The 14,552-nt window shown below is 36.0% G+C and overlaps 1 protein-coding gene and 1 long non-coding RNA gene across 8 annotated transcripts; one reads left to right on the plus strand and one right to left on the minus strand.

Annotated features, from left to right (window-relative positions):
• Positions 1-4,126: 4,126 nt before the first annotated feature.
• On the minus strand, positions 4,127-6,443 carry LOC131182235 (protein ELF4-LIKE 4-like). 2 transcript variants are annotated; one of them, XM_058151106.1, is made up of 3 exons: positions 5,404-6,443; positions 5,143-5,287; positions 4,127-4,740 (listed from the first exon to the last, which is right to left on the minus strand). In XM_058151106.1, exon 3 carries the CDS (start codon positions 4,680-4,682, stop codon positions 4,338-4,340), a length of 345 nt encoding a protein of 114 aa, XP_058007089.1. In that variant the 5' UTR covers positions 4,683-4,740; positions 5,143-5,287; positions 5,404-6,443; the 3' UTR covers positions 4,127-4,337. The 2 variants fall into 2 exon arrangements, with proteins under 2 accessions (XP_058007089.1, XP_058007083.1); XM_058151100.1 differs by having other exon boundaries at positions 4,127-4,720; positions 5,404-6,442.
• Positions 6,444-6,860: 417 nt separating this feature from the next.
• On the plus strand, positions 6,861-13,406 carry LOC131182239 (uncharacterized). 6 transcript variants are annotated; one of them, XR_009150539.1, is made up of 7 exons: positions 6,861-7,152; positions 7,427-7,630; positions 8,425-9,013; positions 9,168-9,559; positions 9,660-9,867; positions 10,015-11,023; positions 12,910-13,406. It is a non-coding gene; the product is annotated as an uncharacterized LOC131182239 (long non-coding RNA). The 6 variants fall into 6 exon arrangements; XR_009150534.1 differs by having other exon boundaries at positions 8,444-9,013; XR_009150535.1 differs by having other exon boundaries at positions 8,444-9,013; positions 10,015-10,976.
• The last annotated feature ends 1,146 nt before the right edge of the window (positions 13,407-14,552 follow it).

Consider the following 14,552-nt stretch of genomic DNA (forward strand, 5'->3'; position numbering starts at 1 on the left):
ATTTCATCCACTAAATACATGGACACTGCTCTACTAGAGAAATTAGGGTTGAAAGCGAAGGTGGACATCCTTCTTGACAGCATTGGGTGGACCCGTTTTGCCCAACTATGCTACCTCGCCTATAATGACACCATTTTGGAGTTTTTAGGAAGTTTTCTGGCCACCCTTTGGGCCACTGAGAGAGGTGATAGGGGGAGGATCACATTTCGCCTCTTGGGGATTGATCGTGTTCTAAACATGGACAAGTTTAATGCCATTTTTGGCTTTGATAGTTCTGAACACCAAGAAATTTCACAAAACAGACTGTTCTACAATAGTATTGAGTTCTGGCGATCCATCGCGCCACACATAAATTTATAACTCTAGTAAATCTAAATCTAATGGGTTGGCGAACCTCGCCCTAAGTTACATGCATCGATTCGCTGCCCACACCATCATGGGACGTGGTGACAGTTTAGGAGTTATTGTTTGTTGGTTTTACAACCCTGCAAGTGCACGGATCGCTAACAAGTAATAAAGTAGTGAGTAGAGTATCGTCCCACGAGGAATTTAATTAGTAAATATCAAACTATACAGTAATTTTGACTGTTTAGGCTGTCGAATAAAATGAGAGTATATTAAACCTATTTTAGACGCTGAAAATAAATCTTGAATAAAGCTATCTACTAAAAATAGTTCCAGAGTTAAGATTTCACACTGTAATCTTATTGTGGATTTTAATCTTGTTCATTCATTGGATCGAGGATTGTTACTCTGATTGAAATTAATCTTAAGTTATCTTAAGTTGTCTCTCAAAGTACTCAAGGTGTATTTTAATTAACCTAAACCCTACTTTTGTGGTGATTAAATTTTCAGGCTTCAACCACCATAGAGGTAATTTGTTGTTTCATGTTATCTAAATAGCCTTCTATATGACTTCAGACTTAAACCATAGAGGCTTGGTTCTTAAGTTCTTCTAATTTTTAGCCTAAGTTTATTGATGGATTGATGAGCACATCAAGTTTATATAAATAAATCTCTCTTTGTAGTCGATTTGGACTATGGTACTAACAATTCAATGCTCATGGCAAGGTTGCACAGCAAAGGGAAGTCTTAGCAAAGAGGATGCTGCCTTCATTTGTGTGGAAGCTCTTGATATTGTCTCAAAATCAGGATTCATCTATGAGGTTGGTGAAACATCACAATCATCATCATAATAATAACAAAACCCCTCTATTTTTAGAATTACTCATGCCTGTTATGCCTTTTTAGCTTTGTTCTTGTTTCATGTAAGTTGAAAGGAGTGGAGTTGGTGGTTTTGGCATAGAAAGAAACAACTACTCATATTTGTGAAATGTCCACTGACAACTCAATGGATATTCTTAGGTAGGGTCAATGATAGAATAATATAGCCATTTGGTTTTCAATTGTATTTGGGGCACGAGTATATTATTTATGAACAAAATAAAGCTAAAAGGCATTGTGAAGAAGTCATGATTATTAATATGATGTGTAAATGGGGAAAATAATAGAACATGAAATGGACAAAGAAATTCAGAAGACAATGGAATGGTTTAATGTCAATGAAAAATACAGAATAATACCTCATTGTCCTCTGTTTTCTTTTATATAGTTATTATTTTTTTTTTTTTTGCAGCTAGTAACCGGTATTGCCTACTTTTTTTCATAGGTTGTCAATGGAGAAGAGAAGATTTCAAGTTGGAAAAGAGTGTTTAGCTAAGTTGATGGAGAAAGCAGAGCAGTTGTTTCCACCATCCAAGATGCTTCCTCGGAAAGGCACGCAATGCGTACCGTTTTTTCGTTGAAATCAATGATTCTTTCAGTGATTGGTTATGCTAATGAAATAAATTATACAAATATTTATTTGTTTTTAGATAGAAATTGCATATATTACAATAAAGTAAAATAAAGTAAAATGGCTTCTTATTGTTGTTGACAAATTCCAGCAATTAATTTTTTTTTTCTTTCTTTTCCCAGTGAACATAAATCCCAGACCTTGATTTTCTTTTCATAAACTATAATTTCTCAAGCATCAAATAAATTTTTGTGTGAATTAAAAAAAAAATAAAGAAATAGGCGGAAAACAGAGAAAAAAAAAATGAGGACCAATTGTTGAGAGTTGAATAATGAGCAGTTATGAAGAATAGAGAAAATGCCCTGCATGATTCAGGCACAATGTGGGTCAGATATTGTCCCCAGAAATTTGCTGTGTTCTGCAGAGAGGATTTTTTTTCTTTTGGTGTGTGATACAATACCCAAGAGGTATTGTATCATATCATCATCATCATCATCTTTTTAAACAACAATGATCAAAAGATATCATATCATCATCATCATCTCAGGACAGAAACATAGAAAACAGACATTAGAGTAGGGACACTCAAATCTGATAATCTTCATTGTCTGATTCTCCCACTCACTTAATGTGCAGGAGCATCGCATGTTTTTTTATTTTTAAAAACCAAAATCTTCTGCTCCATCCTTTTCAAAACACCCCCTCTTGAGATTCCCCCACATTTGGGTCACTGCTTCTTTCTTTTCAAAATTCAAAAGGAGAAAACAGAGATTATTCTCTTCTTAATCTTTCCCCTTTTTATCTTTTGGCCAATAAATTGGTGATGAAGTGATGGCATCATGAAAGTTGCATCTCTCACCAAAGAAGTTTAATTAATTAATAATAAAATCGTCTTTTAAGGCTATGAAATTACTAATTCGAATCCAATTAAAACAGAAAAATATACCTCACACATACATATTTCAAACTTATTCTCCCCATGAATTATCAATCATTGGGTCTGCATTATTCCCTTTCCTGAAGGGCTCATATTTACGAGCGACAGTTCATGTGTGCAAGAAATCAATATGCTCATTATTAGGATAATTATAGGTTTTTATTACTCCACAAAAAGCTTAATATACAGAAAAGCTTAAGTAGGCAGCAAGATGTAACTCAAAACAACAATCCTAATGTAATGCTTTCACTTTTCCATTTTAAGCATTATAATATTCTTCCACACGGAACAATCAATAATAGGAGAAATGAAATATATCATTAATGCCAAAAATCAACACCATGACCAACTATTTACAGCAATCACCCACATGCTCTCCCAGATCAAGTAAAGTAATGAGTGGCTAATGAATAACTCAAGAAAATGCAAAAGTTACTGGCTCCACAAGAAAATATTTTTCAATTTAATTGTCTGCCTCTATCATTATTCGTGGAAAGTGAACTATAATGACAACATTAAAATAAAATTTGAAAGGCTATTTGCAGAATTTAAAATTCAAAATTAGAAATAAGAATATCAGTGAGAGTAAAGAAAGGACCTATACAAAAGTTCTATTGGCTCTACCCCTAAAAGAGTCATTAGGCCCTTGTTCCGTTCCATGACTATCTTTCACTTAAAGTTTAAGACATTAAACTACTACCTAGATAGCATCTTTCTTTATCTTTAATTAATCTTGAATTCCTGATGACAATTAAAACAATCCAGAGATTTCCGAATACATATATACAACAAAGCTGCTTTCAACAATTGCCCTAAAGCATCTTCAACTCAAAGGGTCAATAATTCTCAAAGTTATAATAGAAGTGCATGTTCCCACTTACTCACACAGTCGAAAAAAGCCAGAGAGAATTAACTACACAAAAGCTTCAAAAACACTTAAGTCTGGATATCCAGGGGTTTGAAAAAATCGAACCTTCACAGTAATCTTCATCTAGGATGCAGACATCTTGAGGAATCTTTTGACAAACATAGGAAAAGAATAAAGTGGGTTGTTGAAAGTCCCCATCAAAAGCAGATCATGAGAAATCATCAGAAAATGGTGATAATCATCAATTAAAGGACAAATAATATCTGGCCATTCCTAACAACCTAAAAGATGAGTGGTCTTTAAATGTTTCAGATTTTCTCTATAATGATGGTAACTGATAAAGCTTCAGCGAGTCTGAACAATTTATAAAGATCACACAAAATAAAGATTAAAAAACCTAACTACAACACATCCATTAACAAGTAAAGCATATCAGGAAAGAAATATCAGACGTAAAAATTAATAAATAAAATCCAATACCAGAAAAAGAAATGGAAGAAAAAATCAATGCAATCAGACCTCAATATAGAAAAAAAAGGGTAATATTTGATTCAAAAAGACAACAGAGTTATACAAATTTGTTAAATTGTCATCCCAGTGGATATGGTGAAAATTATAATGAAGCTTAAAGCTTCAAACCACATCGCTCATCAAGTTCTTTTTCTTCAATATTTAATACTCTTCTTATTGTACCATGAAGAAATTACAGAATTTGTATGAAAACTTGGTTGGATCAATTACCCGGATCTAATCCTCTTTTGATTTCCCTTTCCACTGGACCTCAAAATCTCACTCGATTCCCCTTCTGATGAAGCTTCTATTGACCTGGTGAAATTGCTGGAAAGATCGGCATAAAGATCAACAACCCGTCTGATGTTATTGTTTAATTCTCTAATCAACCCCACATTTCGAGTCAAGTTATCAGGAATCTGGGATTCATGATTTTGGTTTATTTCATTGATCAGCAACCTGTTTTGATCTAGAATGTCCTGGACTTGCATAAAACTCTTTTGAACTGTTTGCAAAACCTTGCTATCTACTTGGGTTCCATTGCTTATGCCAGAAAATAAATCACCTTCCATTTCAGCTTCACTTCAATCAATTAAACCCAATCCTTTTCCTGCACCAAAAACAATTGGTCTATAGACCAAATAAAAAGAAAATGGAGAATAAAAACAGTAGAAGCTTTACTTAATTTGAACTTTCATGCGTCCCATTATTTTATCTTATCTCTCTGTGATTTACATTAGAAAAATGTGGCTCAAAAAAGCTAAGGAATCACTTAGCCAATGTTTGGCAAGAAAGAAAGTAGAGAAAGAAAAATTAACATTTCAAACATAAAACATGAAGATAGTATTCAAAACCATCTGTTTAGAGAGTCTAATCCAACAGCCAGACTTGGTTGGGTGGGTGTTTTCCATCCATTTTCTTAACAAACAAACAGAGGGTCGAAGACAATTTATTAATCAGAGACAGAACGAAAGCATCCAGATTGCTTTATGACATTTAAAAAAAAATAAAGAAAGAAAGAGAAAAGCATACCCCTTTTCACATAGGAAGGAACCTTTTTCCAAAAAAATTCAATCCAAGTTAAAGATTTTAGTGGAGAATAGCACCCAGTCTGAAATATCCCAAAAACCAGTCGGTCAATCACAGAACCGAGAAGAAAAGTCTTCCCACCAGAACACTACAAAAACATCACTAAGGGTTAAAATAAATTCTGAAGACAGAAGAAAATGAATCAAATTGGCAAAAAAATATGACAAAAAAAAAATCAACAAATTTCCTTATCTTTCACATTACCTCATGTTTGAGAGAAGCACGAAATTATAATTCCACTATGGAAATTAGAACACAACCCACGAACTCAAAACACTCCATACTCGAGAAAGGCAAGAAACTTGGCCAAAAAAAGGAGAGACAGAGAGAAGGGCAAAACTAAGTCTTGAACATGAAGTCAAACAAGACGGAACAAGCGATAAAAGTCAAAAAAAAAGAGGAAAATCTCTCATCCAGTCACCTTTATAGCAGTTCTCATTGCCTTAACTTGGAAAAAAAAAAACAAACCAATATTTTTCGCAGGAAAAGGACAGACAAGAGAGAAAAAAAATCAAAATTTCTGGAGAAAACAGGAAAATTTTGTCCAGTAAAGGAGTTGGAGAGGTGGAGGGAACAGGTGGAATGGAGCCTTCGTGTGAATTTGAAGAGAGGCCCTGAAATCAGTAAAGGGTAATAGAGAGAGTTATATAAGATTTGACTGATAGGGAGAGGAGACTCAGTAGACAACACAAGATACAACGTTTGTGCAGTTGTGCATTGTTTCTCTCTATCTCTCTCTCTGCCTAAGACCTCTCATAGTTTACTTCGGCTGCCATTTTGTTTAGTATGTGACGCACCGCGGCCTTTCTTTCGTGTGGATTGTCATGTCAATTAAAGCGTGCATTAATTTTAATCTTCTCCAAACGACGTCACATTAAACTCTTCTTTGCACACGTGTATCACAATTACTGTTGTCTGCAGCCATTAAAAAAATATTCCCCAGAAAGCTCTCGAGAGAGTGGATTTTCCTGCCGGCCAAACACTCCCGCTGCTCCACCTGCCCCCATGAAACCTCATCTCCTCAGCTATCGAGGAAATCTGTTCCCGCGGCACAATTGGCCCCTCACTTTCATCCCTCTAGTCTACCCTAACTACCACGCCTTCTGTCTCCCGCTAAGCCTCTCTCTGGTCCAACCCCATTTAGACTCACAGACCCAAAAATGGAGTGTTTTGAAGAAGTTGAGAAGCTCAATTTGAAGATCATCTTAGGGATTCCTGTGTTGGCATATGTGACACTCCTTCCTCCGGCATTGGTCCTCTTCAGCATCGCACTCTTGAGCGCCTGGCCATTGTGAGGTGAGCTTTCCTTGTTCCTATGTTTCTATATAAGGTTTATCGTTGAAGAATAGAGGAGGGAAGCATGATGTTTATTAATGGCTGCAGAACAAATGGAATAACACAAATCAACTTGCCGTGGAATTCGGCATTGAAGGGAACAACTTCTTTTATAGAGTGGGGAACCTTGAATGTCAAAAATTGATTGTTAGACGACCGGTCATTGCGAAGACGAAAGAAGCTGACTGTGAAAGGAAGACTAAGAACAGTTTGATTGTAAATACCAATTTGATATATCTACCCCGTTATAAGAAGCATTTAGGTGTTCAACAAAGATTTGAGATTAACAAAGAAGAACGCAATATATTTTTTTTTTTTGGTGGGGGGGGGGGGGGTGGGGGGGTGGTCGCGGGGTTGTTGTGGCTTATCCTGGGAATGTAGAGGAAACTGTTGTAAGTGGAGATGATTTTTTTGAGTTAGAGCCTTTTAAAGGTGATGTACTTATTAAGGATTCTTAACCCGAGATGAAGGTTGTTTCTGATAAACTTGAAAAAGCCAATGACAGGTTAACTTTTGGGATTATGCTGATTATTTGATTACCGAAGGTCCTTTTTTGTCCCGGATATCAAATAGGTTCTTTGCTGTACCGGAACTTCACGGCACAGAGCTTGGAAAAGTGTAAGTTTGTAATAGCGTTTGACCATAAAGCATGTTTGAACTTTGTTGTATCTGTCGGTTATCTCTTATTGTTTTCATTGTAATGTTAATTGCACTTTGTATTTTTAGATATGTACTAGTTTGATAGATGCTGACATTGTTGAGGAGTTTCATGCTAAAGTGAATGAGAAGGTGGTTTAGAAAAATTCCTCTCTGAAAAGAATGCTTCTACATGGTCCTGTACAGGGAGTCTATTAGTTTGCTTCATCAATTCTTAAGCATCTGCTTTTCACAGGTTCAACTGCTTACGCTTATTGAAGAAGTTTACTCCAAAGAATTTTGAGAACAAACCTTTTGGGTGGACATGTTTTGAGAGAGAAAAATAGCGAAGTTTGGAAGAAGGTTTCAACAAACTGAGCAGTTTGTAGATCTTCCTGTTGACCATCAAATTTATGATATGATTGAAGCCAAAAGAACAGACGGGGCTACCGTTATTGAGGTGGGCACTGTTTCTTGTCACTGCATTGTCAATTATCTTCTTGTTGTTTCATATAAAATACATTTTTCTCAAAAAATATCTACATTACTTTAAATGAATGGTTTTTCTCGTCCTTGTTACTGAAAATATTTTCATTTTCCTTTTCACCACATTGAATTTAGCCCTTAGCTTTGAAGTGCTATACTTAGTTTGCATGTATGAAGTCATGGCTGTGTCTTCCTATGCACTGACAACATTATTTTTGAATAAATTTCCCCAGCAGTCACTCAACTTTGTTAATTGTTTCATTTCAGTGTTACTCAGACCATAATCTAGTAAATTTTCTGGTGAAACTCTTATATGGCATGTCTTACAAGGCTTTAAATTGTACAAAATTTTTCCTTGCTAGATCAATTTAAAAACCAAAGAAACAAATAAATTTTTATTTTCATGTTGCTTGTTACATTCACTAATTCTTATTTTTAGAACCCCAGACACATCATATAGGAGTTTTACCGGAAATTCTATCAAATTCTAGTCCGAGTGACTTCTAGTAAATAAAAAATAAAAGATGAGTGATTTTATTGAAACAAATTAAAGTACAATGACTGGAATGAAACAATTAGCACAGTTGAGTGACTGCGGGTAAAATTTATCCTATTATTTTTATCATTTTATCTGGTACTTGTTGCTACTGCGAGTTTTGAGTGCCGTTTTTATGCTTTAGTTGTATGGTATGGTATAGGGATCTGTTATACTTTTGTTTAACGGTAACTATGCAAATATCTTTTCTGGCTGTTAAATTTTTGTTACAGATTATGTTGATATGAACAGGTATGTGGGAGGCTTGGAATTGATAGGTAAAGAAAAATTTCTCGGCTGTACAATTTGTTCTCTAGGTTTCGGATGCATGTGTAGGCAGAAAACCATACAAAACTGTAGCTTTTTGAGTTTGGATTTCTGATTCTAATCCCAAGGAGTCAAATGCATTTCTAGATAATTCGAAAAATGATCTTGGTGGAATAAACATTTCTACTTTGAATGTGGGCAATCTTGATGTTCCAGACAGATCAACTGAGGCCTTTCTAGAGTGCAGTCCTTCAACTTCTGAAGTTGATTTTGCTACCACCGGAAAACAAATAGCGGGGAGATAAATGCTGAACTATGTCAAGGCTTCCCTGAGGATGGTCCTTCTGACCATGAGCTCTTCTGTCATGACAAGGTGCCAGAGTTTCTCTATGAGCCAATGGATATTGCTTCTAATGCAAAACTTAATTTAGTGAATACAAAAATGGAGATCAATTCTGCTTCATCATAAACAGCTTTGTTGAAGCTACCTGATTCATATCTGCCTTAACTACTGATAATGCCTTGAGGGAACAGAGGATACTTGAGATGTTGCAGGTGCTCGCTTTCATTCACTTTATTGAAGGCTTGCCAAGAAATCAACTCTTTTTTTTTCTGTATTTTCTTTTCTAAAAAAGCTGTTTTTTTTTGTGGGGGGGGGGGGGGGCGGGTGGGGGGGGGGGGGGGGGTGGTGGGGGGAGGGAATCTGTAGGATCATAAATTCCTTATAACAACAGAGCATAAATGTCTCTTGTGAGTCTTGAGCATCAAAGGACAAGCACACAGCAACGGACAGGAAGACTACTTTCTGGATATTAAACAAGCTTCAACGACGACATTGCGGATGTGTGCATTAAAGCTTCCTGCTGTCAGAAACTGTACCAGCGGGATCCTATTGTACTTGTTCTGCATCCGTGCATTCAAAGTTTTCCTCCTGAACTACCTGGTGAAATTCATGATAGGCCGATTTCCTCTCACGCAAAATTCACATTCAGGCTTCATCCAAGTTGAAGATCAGGGAATCAATTGCTATACTGAATGGTGTCATAAAAACTCAGATTCATGGGGGGTTCAGATGGACAGCTGTTAAAGCAGAAGCCATTGGTAAGGGTTCATTGGCAAAAATGGTTCATGCAAAACTGCTGCATAATTTTTTATGAGGTTATCTGAATAGTTTTCCTGGATGGGATGATGTTTTTATTAGCTGGCCCACATGAGCTTTCTTACAATTGAAGCAGCTATGGATGCTATTCCAATTGAGCTATTTTTAAAGGTGGTGGGGACTAGTAAAAAATTTGATGATATGATTGCAAAGAGCAAGATGAGTTTGTGTACGTCCGATCTTCCTGTTGAAGAACACAAACAGCTGATGGAGACTGCCATTGATAATTGACATTTTGCAACGATTGAAGGTATAATTCTTGATCACATTTGAATGATCTAATTGAGTACAAACATCAGTTCATGGAAAGCTAGGAAATTTACTTTCAGTTTTCATGGTTTAATTTCTCTCAATTATATCTGTTAATGAATTATACATGTAGCCACTTCTATCTCAGGTGCCTTTCTTCACGAATGCCTCTGGAAAACCCTAACTTAACCATAGGAGTGGGCTCACCGCGACAGCTTCAATACCCTCCACCATTCAGATCACAATAACGTTTCCAATGAGCATGTTTTCAATAATTTTGAATTTAAATTAAACCAGTTAACAAAATAGCATATATAAGCATGTAAGCCCACTAAGCTAATATTAGATTGCCAAGCCTTTTAACGTCGCTTGAACTAAGCCAGTACTAAAAGTCTCACTTCTAAAACCCATAAAACTAATTTAAAATTTTAAATTAGATTGTAACAATAACCAACGGAAACAAATTTACTCATTGTTTGAATTGGGAAGCAAACAAACAAGAAATTTATTTAATATGCAGTTGAATTTTAATAAATACAAATCAAGACCCGAGAGAGCAATCCAATTCACAACAAAGCGAACGAAGTTTCACTGAGCTGCAGCTGCCGGCTGTCAATATGGCCAATATTGGTAGTTTCTCACGCCACTCATTAGCTAATTCTATGGATTTTGCCACAAACTCTGCTGACCCTTTCAGCCTTTTTAGCTGCTTTCATTGCTACATGAAGACGACACAGTATTAATTATGCTGACCTTGCAGTTGGTTATAATCGGCTTAAACGAACGCGCAACTACACAAGGGCTAGCGGAATTTGCCCCTAAACCAAAGCCCATCTTTATGTCCATTCTTGTTAGCGGCTGGTAGCCTGCTATTGGTCTATTGCCTCATAGGCATCACTCTATCTTCGCGCCACCAGCACTGGCACCGCCTCCAGCAGCGCCACTGCCTCGAACCCACTTCAAGAAGTGATATTGAAATTCCATTAACATTTATAAAATATTTTAAGCTCCATCCTCAATCACATTTAGCAGCCTTCGTCACAGCTGAATGTTCCTGCAATCATGCCACGCCCCTCTCTGATTACGCTCCCCAGAGTACGATTCCAGTAGGTGAACTTCTTTTTGGTCTTCATGAATTGGGCATTCCGTTGTTTTGGGTGAGTTGTGATTTGTGAGTTGTTTTGGGTCCTAGGTTACAATTTCAGTAGGTGAGCTTCTTCTGGGTCTTTGTGGGTCTCCAACGCCTTCTGGCTTTTAGTCTTGGTTTTTTCATTCAGACTTGTTTTGGTGGATGGAAGTTATTGTTTTTTTTTTTTCCTGTTCATTCAGATTTGTTCAAATTTGTTAGAAAATTTTAATGAACAATTGGTTCTATATTGTTTGATTTGATTGTTCAAATCACTTGATTACTTGGTTGCATTGGAATTGTTGGAATTGTATTTGCGTCTGATTGATTACTGGGTTGTACTGTTTTAGTGTTTTATTGTTGAAATTCCATGAGTTCTGTGTGCGCGTGTGGGTGAGTGGGTGGGGGGGCGCGGCACGGACTGGGGGCTGAAATCATGGGATAGGCGCTGGAAGAACTGATGAATCAATCGAACTGAACCAGAATAAATCGGTTCTGTTTGATTGGGTTGCTTTTAAAGCACAATTCGGTTTTCCCCGCTTATTCCATGCGATATTAAATTTCCGCTCTTTGTTTTTTCCCCAATTGTTTTCCCAGGACTTGTGATTCCCGTCTCTTTTTACACCCATTATCTGCAACATGGCTTCCAACAATGATTATCCTGCTCAAAGATTAAGGATAGCGTACACGGCCGGTTAGCCAACCGAAGAAAGCCACGTAACTTAATAGTCTTTTTATGGATTTATTAGTGTATCTCTCACAATTTTAAGTCTTTATGGATTTATTAGTTTTTCTCTCACAAATTTATGGCAATCCGTCCGCATGTTTTTGATTTCTACACTTTGCCTGGGCGGCCCAGATTAGCTGGTCTTGCTTATCCCGTCAATCTGGATCTTGATACTCTCTTTTCTAACGGGTGTAAAAAGGCTCTTAAATATGCTATTGAAAAGGAAAATGAAAAGGTAATTTGTAAATTTTAAATTTCATGCCACAGTGATTGAAAAATACAAATAACATGCATTTTATTGAACAATTGATTGTAATTATTAGAAATTATGATCTAAATTAATTATTATTTCTTATTGCTATCACAGATTATATGAAATCACAATATAAATTTTCATCTTTTTAATTGTATTTTGCTCCTTAATTTTTTTTAAAATTTTTTTTCTATTTCTTATTGTTGACATACTTTTTAATCATGTATGGTGCAAATCTTAGCCTCCAGAGAATTGTCAACGTTTTACATAACCTTTGAAGCTCTAGACACTTTTATGGATGTAGTCAAAACTTATCAAACTAGGGTCTTTCGCAGTACATGTACCCCTTCTAACGTTGAAGTGCAGCTTTTCAGGCTAAAAAAAGTAATCCAACCAGATGACAAACAGAGGCAATTTGTTGTTTCAGATTATATGTTTGACTCTCTTTTATGCTTTTCACATTGAATTTAGCCCTTAGCTCTGAAGTACCATACTTTGTTTGCTTGTAAGAAGTCATAGCTATGTCTTCTTGTTGCGCAGACAACATTATTTTTATCATCTTGTATGGTACTTGTTACTACTTTGAGTTTTAAGTGCTGTTTTGTGCATACTTTTATGGTATAGGGATATGTTATGGCTTTGTTTGATGGTACCTATGCAAATATCTTTTCTGACTGTTAAATTTTTGTTACCGATAATGTTGATACGAAAACATGTGTGAGAGGCTTGGAATTGAAAATTGATAAGTAAAGAAACAATTCTCGGTTGTACAATTTGTTCTCTAGGTTTTGGATGCATGTGCAGGCAGAAAACCATATAAAACTGTAGCTTTTTGAGTTTGGATTTCTGATTCTAATCCCAAGGAGTCAAATGCATTTCTAGGTAAATAGAAAACTGATCTTGGTGGAATTAACATTTCTACTTTGAATGTGGGCAGTCATGATGTTCCAGACTGATCAACTGAGTCTTGTTAGAGTACAATCTTTCAACTTCTGAAGTTGATTTTTTGCTGCCACCGGAAAACAAAATAGTGGGTGATAAATGCTAAACTATGTCAAGGCTCCCCTGAGGATGGTCCTCCTGACCATGAGCTCCTGTGATGACAAGGTGCCCGAGTTTCTCCATGATTTTGAGTACAAAAATGGTCATAAATTCTTCTTCATCAGAAACTGCTTTGTTGAAGCTAGCTGATTCTGGATCATCTTATTCATATCTGCCTTAACTACTGATGATGCCTTGAGGGAACAGAGGGTACATGAAAGGTTACTGGTGCTCTTTTTCATTCACTTTATTGAAGGCTTACCAAGAAATTAACTCATTTTTCTTTTCTGTATTTTCTTTTCTGAAAAAGCTCCTTTTTTTTGGAAAAAAAAAAATCTGTAAGATGATTTATTCCTCAGAAAAGTAGAGCATAAACTGCTGCATAATTTTTTATGAGGTTACCTTAATAGTTTTCCTGGATTGGATGATGTTTTTATTAACTGGCCGATGTGAGCTTCTTACAACTGAAGCAGCTATGGAGGCTGTCCCAATTGATCTATTTTTGAAGGTGGTGGGACTAGTAACAAATTTGATGATTGCAAAAAGCAACAGGGCTTTGTTTCTATCTGATCTTCCTATTGAAGAATACAAACAGCTGATGGGTACTCGGGCAACTGGGAGACTGTCATTGACGATTGACATTTCGAATGATCTAATTGTGTATAGACATCAGTTCATGGAAAGCTAGGTAATTTACTAACAGTTTTAATGAATATATGGATCCACTTCTATCTCTGAGCTACCTTTTTAACCAGCTTAATACAACTTTCCTCTCTTCACAAGTAACCTCTGGAAAAACTTGACTTAACCATTGGATTGGGGTAACCGCGACAGCTTCAGTGCCCTGTCTCACCATTCGCATCAAACCCATATTTCCGATAACTTAAGAAATAAAATTAAACCAGTTAACAAAATAGCATATGTAATCATGTGAACCACTAACAAAGCCATTGGACATCACTTTAACGGAGCAAATATAGAAAGCAATAGAAAATTTTAATTAGATTTTAGCAATAACCAACAGAAACAAATTTAAACATTGTTGAGACATGAGAAGCAAACAAAGAAGAAATTTATTTTATTTGCAGTTGAATTTTTATAAATGCAAATCATGACTCGAGAGAGTAGTGCAATTCACAACGCCGCAGCTGCCCTGGTCAATGAGCGAAGATGCTGACGTCACGTCACTCATTTGCTGATTCTAAGGATTTTGCTGCAAATTCTGCTGAGTTGAACCCAACCCACCAAAAGTCACTTTGCCCATTCAGCCTCTTTTGTTATTGCCACATTAAGACGGACGCCGTGTTGGTTATGCTGATATTAATTGTATCTTGGTTTGTTCATTTAGAATTGTTATGCGGACATTAACTAAGTGTCTGATTAGCATTACGTTTTTTCTAAATAAAAGTATCATTTTAGATACTATTTAAAAAAGTAATTTAAAAAAATCTGTTTTGTTCTCTTAGTGCTTTTATGGCTAAAATTTATCAATTATTTTTTAATACTCTCTAATTAATATATTTAAAAAAATAATTTTCT

The sequence above is a fragment of the Hevea brasiliensis genome, chromosome 1, assembly GCF_030052815.1.
Source record: "Hevea brasiliensis isolate MT/VB/25A 57/8 chromosome 1, ASM3005281v1, whole genome shotgun sequence".
NCBI lineage: Eukaryota > Viridiplantae > Streptophyta > Magnoliopsida > Malpighiales > Euphorbiaceae > Hevea > Hevea brasiliensis.